We start from the raw sequence: 17115 nt of genomic DNA, 5'->3' as shown, positions 1-17115 counted from the left end.
GGAGGAAAACAGACTTAAAAGCTGCAATCCTAGTTATTTTTAGAGGGACAAATACTGCAGCTATGCTCTAGATCTCTCCAGCTGTATCAAAGAACCAGCGTTAGGCAAGTTTATTTGCCACAGATCTAGGAGACAGAGTGCAGCAGCAAAAGGTAACAGTCTCTTCATGACCATAGCTAGAAAAATTCCACAAAGACATACAGGCTGCAGGTGCTGGTGTGTTTGTGTGGTTTTTTTCCCTCCACCTCCTCATAAACCAAAGTTGTCACCGCTGTGTGTATTCACTGAGCCTGCCTGGCCTCCAGCCAAGCCTCCCAAACTCCATCCCAAGCTCCCCTCCCAGTGCCCAGGCACAGGGAAGAGCCCATGTACACTCAAGCACAGACTCAGGGCAGGTAGGTGCACACTGCTGAGCCCCAACTCCCATCAGTTGTATTTTACCTCTCTCTGTTCACTGCAGATCTTGCACAACCAAAGAGGACGTTTCTGGGCTCCAAAGGTTTCTATTCCACACTTGGTGCAAACTTTCTGAAGCAAGGAGAAAAAAGAAAAAAAAAAAAATAGGTGACGTTAGCAGCTCCTCACAGTCATACAGCCCTTGTGAGAGAGAAGGTTGAGAAGCATCTACCCAACAGTTCTGTTTTGCTTTCCTTAAAAACCTAAACATGGCACAATTTTCTTGTTTATCCTGGAGAACCACTGATCACAGGAAGCTGTTTCAGGCCTATACGGACGTGAGACAAAGGCAAATCTACAGCACAGTTCTTGACTCCAGGGCGATAAGAGAACTGGACAGGACAAATCAAACCCCAGGACCTACAGGCATATTTTCAGAGCAGTTTTTTGATTCCTCTAAATCCTAAAACCTAATCACTGTTGCATGAAAAACAGCTGTAACCAAGTACAAAACAAAGGCGAGTTTGTGCAAGACTGGCAATTCTCTCCTCCCTTCCCTCACACACGTACTCTTAAACCCCACGGCTTCCCCTCCATTTCAGCACGCACTCAGCAGCTATTGATTTGTGGCTGCTTAGGAAGCGGGCATGACCATGCCTACATGCACACTTCCTGAGCAGAATGCCTGACAGCGCTGCACGGCCTCTATTGCTGCACAAGGGAACTTTCATGTCTCTGCTGGCATTACAAGCCATTTACAACCTGAATCACCTAATATTATATAATGAAGCTGATGTGTATCAGGCTTGGCTTACAGCTTGAATGAGAAATTGGATGAATTCTTTGATCCTCACAAAGCAAAAGCCACTCACAAGAGGGCCCTGGAGAGCAAAACCTTGCTTAGAGAGACATATGAATTTAATCTCCCCAGCTAAGGTTTTACACATCCCCCTAACCAGGCTGCTCCTCCTCTGAGCGAGGAGGTCTGCGCCCAGGGACAAAAGGCTCAGTGGCTTACTTAGCCCTCAGAGCCCACGCCTGGAGAAGGAGAGTGGCAGATCGATGGTACCTGACGCAATGGCTTCACTGCATGAATAAATGCACCCAACTATTTTGCTCAGCGTAGTCCAGAGGCAGGTCTGTCCCTGACTCACGCTGCGCAGAAAGCAGGAGGCCGCACCAGCGGGCCCACAGAGATTGGTGCTCTTCTCCATCTCTCTGTTCCTGTCCTCACCCATATCCTCCCAGAAAAAATAAGGAGCAACCCATTCGGTCTAGTGCGTCAACGCTCAACATGGTGCTACCCAAGCCAAGGAGGATTGCAGATGCAATTAGCAGACACCACCAGAACTACCCAAAATTCTCCCTCCCTCAACACAAAATCTGAGGGAGCAACTCAGTCTTAAATACCCTCAAAGATCCCAATCCCCATATGTATAGCACATTCAAACGCTCCCTCTAGTGGAAGTTTCCGAGCAATTTTATTCCTAGCTATAAATTTTGAAAGTTCCAATATAAAACAGGGCTTTCCTCCTCCCGTTCTCTGCAGACTAGCTGGAAAATTGAGCATCACTCACAACCCCACAGAAGAAGACATAAAAATCAAGGACATTGAATGCAGCCCCATTCCTCATTAAATACAAGATAAAGCACCTTCTTCTCCTGCTTATACTTCACCTGTTATACATGATACTGATACCCTCTGCATGGTAAATGACACATCATGCTTTGTCTAGCTACTGCTATTGTTAACACATCTGGATTTGCATACATCTTTGTCTTGACATAATGCATTTATTTCTAAGATAATAAAAATTAATATTAAACACATTTTTCATAAAACAGAAAGCGGCACTTAGAAAATCTATCACGCTACAAGAAATATGGAACCTCTATTCAAGCAGAAGGGCCTTGCTGAAGTTCTTCGCTACGTTTCAGATGCATCATTACAACAATTCCTGTTATTGAATTAAACGGGCTGCAATGAGATGGTAACAGAGCAATGGTAGCAAGAAAAATATGAACTTTAAAAATCCATAATTCCCTGACAAGTCATTGCTTATTGCATACAGCACTGCACAAGTGATGGATATCCCTGAACTAGAGGGAACAAGCTTAAAGTAACAGTCCACTCTGTGTGCTCCGCTGAAGGGCTGACTGTTCCCCGAGTTCACTCCACAACATTAAAAAGCAGAAAGCGGAGAAGCCCAGGGCACCCAGTCAGCATTGCCCTGAACTTGCACACAGCTGAAAAGTGCAGCCAAGCTGAAAGCAGCTGCAAAATGCACACTGGAAAAGTAGGGTCTCACTTTAAATCAACCTGGATGTGGATGCTCCTGAACTGTCCAACAGGCTCCAGTCAAAAAGGGAATAACCATAAAAAAAAAACTAAACAGCCCCTCCCTGGGGTTTTCTGGGCACAGCCCTCCCAGAGCCTCACTATCTGGGGGGTTACTACCTGCAGCTACAAACGAACAGGGCATGCAAGTGTCTGAATCAGCTTTTGCCTCCTCATTAGTGTACGGGGCTCACAGGAAGGAGGTTAGAGAGCACTGTGGCAATGTGACCTAGCTGGCTTTGGACAAGGCGAGAGCACAATCACCAGGGGAAGAAGGCAAGAATACAGCACATCCTGTTATTCTGCATGCTAGAAATGCAGGAAACAGCCAGCCGTCTCCTGTCTGCAATCCAACCCTTTATTCTCCACAGACACGTGTGTGCAGAGCCCATGCTCTTCTCCAAGAGAGCTGCCCTGTAGCTCCCATTCAAACCATTTAGAGCAATACCTTACTTCTGCTTCCTTCAACACTCCTTACTAAAAAAAAAACCACTTTCTCGCTGGCTTAGGACCCAGAGATTCAAAGGTTTGCGTTTACTTTCCCAGTCACTGCCTTACAAGCGATCTTCTGCATAACCCGTGCCCCAGTCAAGCTACTTCTGCAAATTGGATCCAGTGGAGAAACTCACTTGACAGCAAAGGCAACACAGCTCACAGCAGCTCCCTGCCCAGTGAGTACGTACGGAGAGATGCTGGGACCTCAGTTCTGACTGCAAGAGCCACCCACCTCCTTTCTCTCTCTTCCAAGAGCTCTAAGCCCAGCAGTGCCGCAGCCAGCTGTGGACCAGTGCAGGCCCAGCCTGGCAGCCCACTTTGCATGAGAACTGCATCTCACAAACTCCAGCAGTGCCAGCATGAAAGGCTCTCCATCGTGGCCTGCACGGCTGCTTAACCACAGAGGTGCCAACATGCACCACTCCATGGTAAAGGAGCAGGTTTCACTCAGTGCTGTTCCGTGGGCTCCACTGGACATCTCAGTGGCAGGGTGGGTGACCTTAGCAAGTGTCTCCTTGGCTCTGGTACCCACCAGGCACAGAGTCAGCACAGGTTGCTCCCTTCCACCCTACAACCAGGAAGTCAGAAACACTCCTGCACCCAGCAGGTACCCTCACCTCTCCCCAGGCAACACGCTGAGGCAATGTCACTTACGGAGGTGTCTCCCCAGGGAAAGACGGGCTTCTAGTGCAGGAAAAACAGCCTCCCAGCAGAGGGAGGATAAGGTGGTTGCCTTGGAGATCATCATCTCCACAGCAATACAGATTAACCCCTTGGCTGCAGAGTCTAGACAAGCAACAGTCATCCCCCAGGGCACTGGCAGAACAGCAGTCTCCCTGAAAACTGATGCTGCCTTTCAAACAGCACCCGTGCAGTCCCACCAACAACGTACACAAATGCACGGGCTAATTTATGCATCAGTGTTGGAAACCTTACACTGGTTTGGAACTTGAAGATGGACCTGAGTCCTCTGAGGAGAGGTGTTACTGGAAGGTCTAAGGGCATACCTTGCAGGAAATAACAGCGAAGCACAGAGTCTATTATAAAAGAGTTGCCTCTGATGTCCGTACATTTCTGCCCCTTCTCCCACTCTGCAAACCCAGAGTGGGAGACGCAGAGGGGGCTGATGCACCCCATCTCAACACTAAGGGCAGTTTAGGATCCTGAAAAATAAGACAACCAGGGTGCAAGAGAAAACCTGATGGTCTGACAGCACCTAACTAGACAAATGGGGGTAAGGTAAGTTAACTCTGCAGAGCTATCTAGCTTCCAAGAGGACTGGTGGCCTTTCCTAGACAGATCTGCTACCAGGACCAGGCAGGAAACTGTGTGACCAAACCCACCTTTTTGCAATCTTGACAGAAGACCGACGTGCTACCCAGCAGCCCAAGCAGTTCACCGCAGAGCAGACACTGTGAATGGCCATTCCCCATTGTGTTCTTTCTCATGTTCTCCAGCCGCTCCACCAGGCGCCTGCAGGGGAAGAGGTAGAGCAGAGGTTACAGCACTCACTTTGGTAATTGAATACCATGGTACTGAGGCATGCGGAAAACCTACAGACACGTGCTCCAGATTCAGCCTACCTTTGCTTCTTCTGTGCAGTTTCGGGGCCCTGTGGGACCATATGTACTTTCACTTCAGTCTGCACTCAGTGTTTCCTATCATCTGGCTCTTGGTCTTCAGGGGATACAAACCCCTGTAAGTTCATCTACCAAGGCTCACCAAGCCCAGAATAATCAAAACTATGAATACGACCGAGAAGCCTTACTCGGCTAGTGGGCACAGGGCAGACAGCTCACAAGAAGGGCTTGATCCTACAGCCTTCAGAAGCTCAGTGTCACTGGGGCACATAGCCTCAGCGCAATGATTCCCTGCCTGTAGAGCAGAAAAGCCTTTAGTGCTCAGATCAGGGCAAGTCAGAAAGCACTAGGAAAGGGCAGGGGAGTTAGACCTGGCAAACCCTGCTCCGTTTTTACATATACTCCCTGAAAGCAGCACTGCAGGCACATGACTTGCCCACATTAGAAGCAGGAAGGCCAGACTGAAGCCATCAGACCAGAACGAGCCCGGCTGCCGTACAGGAATGCCAGTAACTGCTCCTTGCTTCATTCCACAGCCCGCTTGGAAGACAGGAAGCACATATGCATGGACAATGTCCGTAGCAGCAGGACTACGAAAGGGAAGGAAGGCGGGATACACAATTAGGATGCAGGATGTGGAGAGCATGCAGAGCAAGGCTGCTGCCATGAGATCACTGCTTGGCAATTCTCAGGCATCCATTTGTAGATGGGGATGATAACAGCCAGGCCATTTATCAGAAGAGGCGACCAGCCGCAGCCATGCGCGTGCATGCTGCTCAGGGAGGAAACACGATCCTGCTATCCATGCAACCTCATTCTCATTAGTGCTAATGTCCCATCAACCAAGTCCCAAACTGAAAGGAAGGCAAAGTCTGTTTGAAAGAGGTACTGCCTCTGGTGATGAGGTCAGACAGCACGGCCAGGCTGAGCCATCATTACTGGATTTATGATCCTTGACTTCAGCACTCCCAGGAGTTAACAAAGGCATTTCAGAGAACACTTCAGCATGGGAACAGCAAAGCTCTTGCTTTCTGCAGCAACCACACAGGAACAGTCGGCCCCTCAGAGTCGCTGGCCGCTTCTGGGGCTGCTGGGGTCTCCTATATATCATGCAAACATCACTGTTAGTTCTCATTAGCACTCACTAATGTGAACTGCACAGTGACAGAACAAAGCACAGGGGCAGGAGACTGGGCCTGCTGGACACGGGCTGGGAGTCACTGGGGCTTCCTGTCTCACAAATACGAAACGCTGCTGGGAAATGCAGCAGGACTGACGAACTTCCCAGCTTTAAAGGCAGTCAGTGTAGGCTAGGACAACCACAGACCTCCATCAGGACTGAAAGCAAGTGGAAATCTGCAGCAGCGAAACGATGCCCATAAATTAAATAATTCAAGCCAGCAAACCCCCTCCAGAGGGCTCAGCCAACTAGAACATAAACTCATTCACTGCTCCAGGCAAAATCCCAGGGGGCTGCCGCAGACAAGGGAAAACCTAACTTTGATGCCAGCAGCAGTTTCTGAGCCTGCTGCCCACTAGCAGTGGGTGCAGCTGTGCAACTCGGCATCTTCCCCACCCTCTTCCAGAGCCACCGGGGCAGCTGCCTTAGCACAGGCTGCATTTCCCAGGGACTGTGTCAGTGGCTGCAACCACAGCATGCCCCAGGGCTCAAAGAAGGCACAAGAAAGGCTTGAGAGACAGAGAGAAGGAAAACATCTCATCTTTCCCAATGTTCATCACCTCCAGACAAGCAACATGGGAGGGTAAAATAACTGACCTAAGGGATGCTCTGACTGATGCAGGCTGAGCTCAGGCAGCCGGGAGAGCTACTCCTCTGTCTGCACTGACCTTTCCTTCTGAGGGAAGGGGACAAATGAACGTGACTGTACCCGATGCGCTGCTGCTCGATGATGTCCAATTTCTCCGCCTTGCGGATGACTTCCAGAATGACCTCAAGTTCCTGCGGGCTCAGAGCCTGCATCTTCCTCTGCTTCTCAGTCTGGAACGTGTGCACTGACCAGCCCGTCTGGAGCCTGTGGGAGGGGGTGGAGGGCAGAATTAAATTGTGAAAGTAAAGCACAAAACCCCTGCCCTACCCCGCAGGCCAAACCTGCCAGGCACACAGAGCCTGCGTCAGAGAAGTCCATTACCTGGCTAACACCCAAAGCAGGAGTCTCTTCTCGCTGACCAGATCACCATGTCACTCCTCCAGCAGCACCGAGTGCTGCACTGTCTCTCCCTGTCCTCTCATTTCCCTTTCTGCTCCAGTTTGTATTTTACCACTCCGTGTCCTCACTCCTATTTGGCTCTGCCCACAAAGAAAACTAGTGCACCGAGGCCTGGCTATCTTGGGGGTACCCTTGCAGAAATGGATGTCAATGCCAGGCACCAAAAATGCCAACAGCAGACTGACAAACAAAGGGATTACCTGCACCCTCCTGACTCCAGATCACACGTTTCTAAGGTCCTCAGTTCAAACACACTAATCACCAGGCACGCTTGGAAATATAAATTTGACAACTTCCTCCCTTTATCTAACGTAGGCCTGCACGAGAACTTTAGCAAGCCACTTGCCTGTGCCTCACATACAGCAGCTGACATTTCTCCTTAGCTCACTTGGGGACAGGCGGGAGCTTTCACAGCTCAATTAATTACCATTCAGTAGGGGTTTAGAGGTCACTGGATAAAGTCATGGCTGCTAGCAGAATACAGGGCACTATCAGACACAGCTGTCTTAATGATGCTTTCAGGTGAAGGTTGGAGAAGTGGCAGTGGTGTACACCGTTCACACTCAGGCAGTCCCCTCAGACACAGGGTGACCTCCTATTTTCTAACGCTTTGCAGCAGGCTGACCCCAGAGGTTCAGACAAAAGCAGAGGTGGCAGTGGCAGGGTACCAGCCACCAGAGAAGGAAAGCATCCAAGAAACAAATGCAAGCCTAGTGCTTGACTCACCTCCACCCCTTTTGTCTTCAGGTTATGCAGAAATTTAACTTCAGGGGAAAATGAGATCAAATGACAAGTTCCTAAAACAAGAGTGCTGGCAGCTGGGGGCTGCTATCAATTATATTTAGCGTGCTGCAGAGATAAGAGCTTGCCTCCAAACCCTTCCTTTCACCCAGGGGAAGGATGGTGCAATGGGCTCCCAATCACATACCAGCCATGCTGCAAACTGCCCTGCTCCGAGCATCAGCCAAGCACCGAGCCCCATCTTAGCAGGCTCCTGTCCCACCCAAGCAGCACTCGTCCAGGGTACAAAAGGGTCTGGTGACAGGCAAACTCCTGCCTCCCAGACAGGCTGTGGATAAGGCCGGTGGGCCAAGGCTCCACAGAGATCCCAGGAAACCATTCAAGCCACAGTTGAGGCTGGAAAGAGGAGGGGGTGGCAAGGACTCACTTGGCACGCAGTGCCAGCTGCCGGTCGTTGGGGCACACCCACTGGCCCGTCCCGCTGCCAAAAATCGTGTCAGCCATGGCACCAGGCTGGGGAGGAGAGGCAAGGATCACACCTGTAAGAAGCAAACACCAGCACTGAGCACAGCTGCCACCCCACCCACAAGAAAGCACAGGGCAGCGCTTGGCACAGCCTTATTAATCATCCCAAAGGGCCACTCTTCTGGCAAGCAAAACAAAGGTGATCTGCTGGCATCACACACAGTGGAAGTAGGTAGACTCTCACCCACAGACAGTGACAAAAACCATACCATCATCCTCGTAAAATATAAGCCAATAAATACCTTCAAACACCTTGAAGACAAGGCTGAAACAAGGAAGTTTGGATTTTATGGTACTCTGATAAAAGCCAGACTCTTTGTCAGTTCTGATCTTTCATTTCAAACTAGAGAAAAGTGTTGTTTGTAAGCATAATCTCTGCCCCATCACCTCTATAGTCCCAACGCTGCAGTACTGACAGAGAAAGCCACTCTAAAGGACACAAAGAGCTACAGTTGCTTTTTTTTTAACCTCTTAATGGGGTAACAAACAAAAACCCACGCAACAATCAGCATGAATAGTGGCAAGTCATTTCGTTCATTAAAACTGCCTCCATAATAGCCTGATATTTATAACTACAGCCTACAATAGAAGCTTGTTTGCATTCTCTGATGTTTAAGACAGCACCTCTTGCAGCAGATCTGCTGCAGCTCCTGTAACCATCATGGTCACACCAGGGATGCCTTGTGTTCAATGACAATTTCACCATGAACTGATAGGTAAAGACAGCAAGAGCCAAATTCCACGCACTCACGGGAGAAACATATTCCCAAAAGAGACTTTGCAGTTAAGCAGTTCTGAGTCCTACCAGCAGCTCAGATGAATGGAAAGCACCAAGAGACAGACACAGACAAAAAATTTCAGTGGCGGCAAAACTAGTCTTGCTGTAATGAGCTTTTCTCCAGATGGATTTGCTCTCCAGCAGAGCAAGTATCTCATAAGCCCTAATGCACAAGTTTCCAGGTATTAATACTTACCTTTCCCAGAACAGACACCTGCCAGCTTTGAAAATACCATACCTGCCAGGCAGAGATAACGTGTTTAATGCTGGTTGGCAAACACAAATCAGATCCAACGGTAGGCAAGGTATAGCACCTGCCAACCGTGCAGTAGTTCCCAAGAAAACACATGTTCCACTCTCAATCCACAGCACACTTACCCCAGCAGTGTCCGTGGTTCAGCGTACTGCACCTACGCTTGCTGTCTACTGCTGACACACAGAACTTTCTGCTCCTGTGCCAGGCATGGAGGCATCACAGGCAGCATGGCCTTGGCCCTCTTACACAGGCAGGCATGCAGCTTATGCAAATCAATCTCTCTTTCCCTACACCGAGCTCACATGTGGCACACACGCCACACTCACCCCCCGGCACGGAAACAGTAACCCGTGTTAGGGAACTGACAGCTATCTCCTGCCAAACCCCACATCAGCCTTGAGAGAGAACGGTTACAAGCAATGAACCGTTCCCTCCTCTGACCATCCAGTTTATGGAGAGAGTCTGAGAACTCATCACTTACAACAGGCAGGAGAAAAGAGGAGGAATTCCACACAAAGCACAGATTTCTTTTGGTGCAGGGGGATAGATGTATAAAAAAGGTGGAGGCTCCAATTCAGCATAATGCTCAGCAGCACAGTCCGACTGTACAGCAAAGTGAGGACCGGAGGAGATGGGACGCTGCAAGAAAGCCCTGCAGCGAAGGAGGGCTGAGACAGGCAGGACAGTCAGAAGTGTCGCGCTCAATTTTTTAAACCTTTACTACATTAGTTAAGGTGATCACTTTTGAAAGGAATCACCCCTAGAAGAAATACGTGAACCCTGGCATCTTTAATTTACCAACTACTTTCCCTGCTCTGCTCAGTGCTACACAAGCTGTGGGTTTGCATTTCTATTTTGCCCCAGAACACCTCCTGCTCTTTTCGTTGTCTTCACGATCTCAAGTGAGGAAAGAACACAGTCCCCACACACGTCCCACAGCAGCTCACACACAGGGGAGCAATCAAGCATTAACAGCAAAAGAATACAGAGGCTCCCGCCTCCAGCCCAGGGTTAGAAGCGGAGAGAAGATACAATTTCACACAGAATGGCTGACCTGGGATTTTCCAGAGATTTTTCCAAGCCTGTGATGTGCTGCTACAGGATACACACATGTAGCCCCCCACACAAATGCATATATTAAATTACTCTTCAATTATACCACATATTTTTCCCTCCCACTCACACACACCTGAAGAATAGCACAGCCCACGCACTCGATGTCCACTGGCAAGGCTGAATGCACACAACCACATTGACGTGACCAGTGCCTGGCAGCTGTAGGATGTTTAGCATAAAAGCCAGAGCTGGAGATGAGCCCCATACCATGGTCAGGGCAGAGGAGTTTGCTTTGCCAGCAGCTGTGCTTCAGAGTGGAAAGCAGTGCTGAATACATCTGCCCCTCCTCTGCAGAGCTTTATCTGCTCTAACAGAGCTGAAGGCAAGTCAGAATAGAGCACATCAGCTAAGCATTTTTCTCAGGAGAGACCTAAACACATTCTCCAGCCTCATACCACAGTGCGCTTTTCTCAGCATGACTGAACAAAAACAAGCAATGTCATGCTCTTTTGCCTCTTGTTACTCAGCATACGCTTTCTGTTCTCCACCATTCCCTGAGCAGCATCTGCAAAGAGAGACGGAAAACAAAACACAGCCTAGAGATCCATCATATCCCAAAACAGTCTTCAGATAGATTATTCCCTAAAATATTTACAGGAGCATTTTCTTTCGGCAGCATTGGGTATCTGCTGCTCCTTCTGATGTAAACTGGCACTGCAGGTGGCTTTGCACCTTTGCCTCTGAAAAGAGCCTGGTGTGGTTTGACACAACCACCTCGGAGAAGGAAACATGAATGACATGGGACTGCAGGCCACAGTCTGCTAGGGCAGAAACAGGAGCACTAGCAGGACTGGAGGGAAAGGAATATCTTGCATGGCCACAGGAACAATGCCTGAGAAATGGTACCAGTATCTGCAAAGGATGAAACATTCTCCCTCTTATCGCTGTACAGGACAAGAAGTACGGTAGAATCAGCCTAATCAGAAACACTAAGATAGCAAAACCACGCCAGCCAGGGGAGTAATTTCTATGGGCTGTGGTGAAACACCCGTCTCTTGCAGTCAGCCTCTACTGCATTCTCTCTCAAAAATACTCCAGTTCGCACCTACCTCACTGAGCCAACCCCTCCCTGTTCTCCGCTCCTCTCAACAAGCTAACAAAGGGCAGAGGCAGACAGTCTCTTGCAGTGAGAGAGCAAGAGAAATTCACAGCTCTTGGCCCTGCTGCAAGTACACTGCATACAGAATAAAGGGAAAGCACAAGTACTTAGTGTTACAGAAGGAAAACTTACCACTCCAAGATTCTGCTTTTTACTTGAATTAAGAATTAAAAGGGAGCTCTTATCGATACTCTACGACCTGCTTTAAAAACCCTCCACCTGTTTGTTCCTTTCCTATGATGGAGGAAGTCATGTGAAACAAAACCTCATTAAATCTGAGTCCACCTGGCTGCCCTTGGCACAGAAGCTAAGGGGCGCGCTGCAAGGAAGGAGCGTGGCCCTGCAGCAAGCCCACGCTGTGCATGGGGCCAGGAGCATTTTGGAGGATGCATAACTGAACACATCTCTGCCTCCAGCTCTGTTGTGGCACTGCTTCTGCTGTCTCTACAATAAGACTTGGACTCTGCAGCCAGAGAACAAGGCACCTGAAAACATGACTTCAGTTTATGAGGGAGACGTCTTCCAGTGGGCTCTGAGAGAAGGGAACAGCAGCACGGTCACGCTGCTGACTTGGCCCCACATCCCTGCAGAGTGACCACAAGACAGCAAAGTGAGCAGGACAGTCCCCACTTGGCCTGGAGGATGAAGGTGGGCTGCAGCTGGCTGGGCTGCAGCATGTTCCCCAGGCACAGGTTGGGTAGAGGTGAGCACCCTTCCCTGCCACCCCACCAAGCCACACAGCTGCAGATCCTGCGGCAGGCACACCTTCCCCAAAGCAGCAGCTGAACAGCAGTGGGAGGCATTTCTAGGTGTACTCCTGGATCCACATTCCAACAACCAGCACATTCGGTACCAACTACAACTGGTGGCTGGGATGGCAGAAGGTTGCCATGTCAGCATGTCCCAGAGCTAGCCCTGGCTGACAACTGTACACAGCCACAGCCCTTTAACATGACACGCTTCAAAGAATTTCAGGCTCTTCTGTCAAAGAAGGTCAGTTTTCTCAGCAAAATAACACGAACATCACGTACCTGTACCTTAATAACAGAGCACAGTCATGGCAGGTCATACCAAAGGTCCAATGAGCACAGTAGCTGCTATCTGACCAGCCCCAAGAGCAGATGCTTAAAGAGTACAAAAACAGAGCACAACACGGCAATACTTTTCCAGAATACCCTCCCAGCCTCCAGAGATCATGCACTCCCTGAGCCTGACTGTAGCTCTGTATTAAACACCCTTAACATTTTTCTGTCCCAAATTTAACAGCTTGCTTTTTCAGCTCATGTACTCTTTCAGCATCATCTCTCTACATCATATCCCTTCCCCACTCCTCCACCTCAAAGACATTTTGACTTTACCTTGACTATGTCAAAGTTAAAACTGAAGGGTCTTGTTGACATTGAGGTAGTCACTGCAGCAGAAAACACCTCCTCATGGCAGCGAAAGCACAGCCTGCACGCGCCCTCCTGCAGCTGGGCTGATTACAGGTGCCCATGAAGCATGAATTCCTCGGAGCCCTGCAAATACAAAAATGTCCTATACAGGCCCGTAAGGAGCTCTCCAGTCAGCTTTCATTTGCCTGGTTATTTCAGTCAAGCAGCTCGTGTCTATATTAATTTGTTTTTATAGGAAATTAATTAGGTAATTTTTTTTTTAAATACTTCATTTAAAAAATAAAAATTAAACAGTTGGCCAGAGACGAGTTCCCAATTCCCAAGCCGAGCTGTGCCGGTGTAATTAACTCGCCTGCTTTGAGGGCGTCACCTCCCCCAGGACTCCCAGCTTGCACCAGGTACCGTGCTGGCCTGTTTTTCCTTTTAGCTGTTGCTCCCTCAAAGAGGCAGTGTAATTACTCTCTGCTCAGCACACCAGACCCCATTATCCCTGGGAAACCTTAGCAACTAAGTGAGTGTTTGCTCTTGTTGCTATGACAGAGGATAAATGACGAGCGGAGACAGATAAGGTTAACCCAGCCTCTGCCTCCCTCCCACCGCAGGCCAGTCTCTTTTCCTCCCAGGTACTAGTCCCGCAGCAGGGAGACAAGTGTGAGCAGGCAGGGAAAGACCATTTAGTCCAGACACAAGTCTTCCCCTCATGTTTTAAAGATCCTACTGCCACAGTTGCACTTCAAAGCACACAACTGTTTTAAGGTGACAGAATAACCCTTGGGGCGGTGGAAGCATGGCAGAAGACACACACTTGACTTTGAAGATATGGCCAAGTCTCAGAGCACGGGAAGGGGAATAACTGCCAGTACAAGTGCTGGCCTGAATCAGGGCTTTATAAAAGTTTTTCTCACACACAAACCACTTTGAACCGCCCCTTCACACCTACATCTAGCAGTTTCTCAGCCCCTCCAGTGGTAAAGGAGCCTGCTGTAAGCATTACATTCTATAGGGCTAAGCAGGCAGGAAGCACAAGCACAGTGGAGCCAAGTGATCTTCATCACCTTCCTGCTCCTTGCTCTCAGGAAGGGAGAGGGCTGTGCTGGCGCACAGGGGCACAGCTGAGAAATGGCCTTTTGCAATTTCTTACTGCGACAAATCCCCACAACAGCGCAAACCCTTAGCAGCAGATGGAGAGTCAAGCGACACAAGGAATCCAATATGATCAGACTTGACTTGCATCGCTGCAGCTTGGGCCAACAGGGACAAGGAAAACACAACGTCCAAATAAACACCATAAAGCCTTGGCAAGCTTTGAGACAACAACTTAAGAACCCAATCAGACGGACCTTCTCCAGTCTGTCTCACCATGAAAACTCAATCTAAGCAGTAGCAGTCCCAGCAAAATAGGGAAATCCTCATTCAGAGACATGTATTTGGATTTGGTTGGCCCAGCTCAAAGAAATACAACCCGGACACAGCAAGTAAGAGGTGTCATTATCACATAAGGGCAAGTTGGAAAAGGAGCAAGTGAGGGTGACATTTGGGGGGAAAACAAAGAAGGTTCCCAGGCACCAGAGCTGCTTCCCAATCCTAGCAGCAGTAGCAAGAAGCCTAACTGCGATTAAGATGGAGCTTGTTAAAGAGCTTATAAAATACAATGCCCTGGCGGTCCATGCCAGCCCTACAAGTGGGAAGATAAAATCAGCTCTACAGGAAAACCAACATACGGTACCAACAATCCTATATTAATGAGAGATGGTTATTAGCGTGGCCACTTGATACATGGTAAGCTGTAATAACCAGTTTTTGCCCAAGCAAAGCAGTCTTCCAGCTCCCCAGCACCCTACGATGCTGGCAAGGAAAGCCAGCACTGTTCCACCTGCCAAGGTGTATCTTTATTTATCAGACTTTGGCCCTATTTCCTTCTGATCCCCAGCCAGGCAGGTGCGTTGTGCAAAGTGAATAATTCATGAAGACAGCAGGCTCTTTTCTGACTCACATTCTGGGGCAGGTTGATCTGGCATAGGCCTAGGAGAAGCAAATTAGCATCTAAATGGCCAATTAGAGAGACTCATTTTACTATTCTGATATGCTAAAAAGCTCAGGAGGCCTTCTGTGGCTGGAGGTTGGCAGGGTGGAATCAGCACCTCCCAGCCTCCAGAGAATCATCAAGTTTCTTAGAAAGAATTGGACTTAGCAGGGAAGTACTGAGCACAGGCCAGGGTTTGTCAACGAATCCCTTGCAGAAGAACCTCATGCCAGCCTATTCCGTAGGTAACCTCAAGTGAACCAGGAAAAGCACGGTTCACAGCCAGTGCAGGAATTCTGCTGAGCAGCCTGACCCCAGGCCTTGCTAAAAATTAGCTAGCCAGCACAGCTCTGAGCCATAGGCCTGCCATCACATCTAGAAGATGAAATACCCTTTCTCAGCATCCTTAAGCTACAGCATTGGTTTTAGGCATTCTAGGAAGCCTCTGAACAACACACAAGCATGGCTAGCAGTAACTCCAAGCCCTTTATCACTCTGAACGTTGTTGGTACATGCAAAAAGAAAGCCAGGGACTTTGACCAGTCCCTGGGGAGTACCTGACCCAAGCTGCAGCAGACTAAAAAACCTGGGGGTGGGCACAGCATGTCATTCTTACTTGCATATACAATAGCACCCATCACCCCGTGTCAGAGTGCCCAAAAGAACCACAACAACCTCTGTAAGATGCACATGGCAGCTCCCACCACACAATATGCACAAGCCCAACAGCTCTCAGAAGCACACCTGGGCTGATAATTTTTTTGATGGAGCACATCGCTTTCAACCTCCCACTTCTCGCTTGTTTCCCCCCACACCTCTGTCACCTGCACTCAGTTACCTTCAGGAGGCTGAATTCCACCTAAATTCATCCACCTGCAGTTCACCTCGCTGTGTTTCTGGCCTGCTTTCAGCAGCATTTTAGATAAGACTCTTCCACCAGTGCAGCTCCGGCTCTGAGTGCCCCAGGCCCCCCCAAAAGCTGTTCCCCTGTCCCAGCTCTCCAGGGGAAGGGGCCGCACCCCATGGGCCCGGGACACAGCCGTTTCCCTGCAGGTGCACAGGCAGACAGCACGTACCAACACCTAAAGCTCTGCTTGAGACTCCGCACGAAGCGCCCGTGCGCCCTCCCGGCAGAGCGCTGCGGGCTGACGACGGCCCGCTCGGCGCGGCGTCCCCCCCGCGCACCCACCTGTCCTCCGGCCCGGCCCCGCTCTCGCACCCGGCACAACTCTCGGCCGCCTCCGCCACGGGCCACGCTGGGACGAGCCGCCTCCCGCCCCGGGACAACGCGGAAACAGAGCGCACCTGCGCCGCCACCGCCGCCTCCTCCAGCCCCGGCGGCGCCGCCCGCGCCCCGCTCCGCGCCCTCCGCCCCACCGGCGCCCCCCGCGGGGCCGGCCACCCCCTGGCGGCGCCGCGCCGCACCCGCCCCGCCGGCCGCCACCAAGGCGCGGCCCGGAGCGCAGGGGCGCGGCCGCCTGGTAGGGCCGGGACCGGCCGGCCGCGCCTGGGAACCCCACGGCAGAATAAAAACACAGTGAAAAAAATCCAAAACTAGAAACCAGGAAAGCCGGTAGCGAAAAAAAAAAACCCACCACCACACAAAAAAAAACAAACCAAAACAAAAAAACCGCAAAACTTCAAAACAAAAAGACCCCAAAATAAACCAAACCAAAACACAAACCCACCCAAACAAAATAAACCCCCTAAAAACCAAAAAAAATAACAAGAAAACCCAACCAAACCAAAACACAAACCGACGCTAAAACACAAACCGACCAAACACCTCTTCAAAAAAAAAAAAACAAAGCCCAAAGCAACAAAAACCCCCAAACTCAAAACCCTGAAGCAAAAAAAACAACCTCAAGAAACAACAACAAAAATATCACAGCATAAACCAACCCCACCACAAAAACGAATTTTGCAGGGAAAAAATAAAGTTGAGAACAAGAGCATCCCATGGCAAAGCAAGGTGACCTGCTGGGCCTGGGACAACCGTGGGGAGCTCGAAACTTTGAAAAATTAGGGGCCCAAACCTGCAGAGCAATCCCAATAACAGACACCAGCTCCAGAAGGTTGCCTGGGATCAGCAGAAAATATTTGGTATTGCTTTTTTTACAGTAAAGCTATTCTTGCCATGGGACTG

The 17115-nt window shown here is 49.7% G+C and overlaps 1 protein-coding gene across 4 annotated transcripts in view; it reads right to left on the bottom strand.

Annotated features, from left to right (window-relative positions):
* Positions 1–16305, bottom strand: part of RPH3AL (rabphilin 3A like (without C2 domains)) — a 42345-nt gene extending 26040 nt beyond the window's left edge. The window contains exons 1-6 of one of the 4 annotated variants that reach the window (XM_074594976.1): positions 16159–16305; positions 12911–13069; positions 8206–8317; positions 6699–6842; positions 4573–4702; positions 442–528 (exon numbers count right to left, since the gene is read on the bottom strand). In XM_074594976.1, the coding sequence (XP_074451077.1) occupies positions 442–528; positions 4573–4702; positions 6699–6842; positions 8206–8282 (438 nt within the window). In that variant the 5' untranslated portion in view covers positions 8283–8317; positions 12911–13069; positions 16159–16305. Of the gene's footprint in view, positions 1–441; positions 529–4572; positions 4703–6698; positions 6843–8205; positions 8318–11502; positions 11621–11684; positions 11759–12910; positions 13070–16158 lie in introns of those variants that run through there. The other 3 variants (XM_074594977.1, XM_074594979.1, XM_074594978.1) reach the window with 3 other exon arrangements.
* Positions 16306–17115: the final 810 nt, after the last annotated feature.

This window comes from Larus michahellis, chromosome 7 (assembly GCF_964199755.1).
Source record: "Larus michahellis chromosome 7, bLarMic1.1, whole genome shotgun sequence".
NCBI classification, from domain to species: domain Eukaryota; kingdom Metazoa; phylum Chordata; class Aves; order Charadriiformes; family Laridae; genus Larus; species Larus michahellis.
Note: the sequence above shows the minus strand (reverse complement) of the source record. Positions and strands in the feature narration are given on the sequence as shown.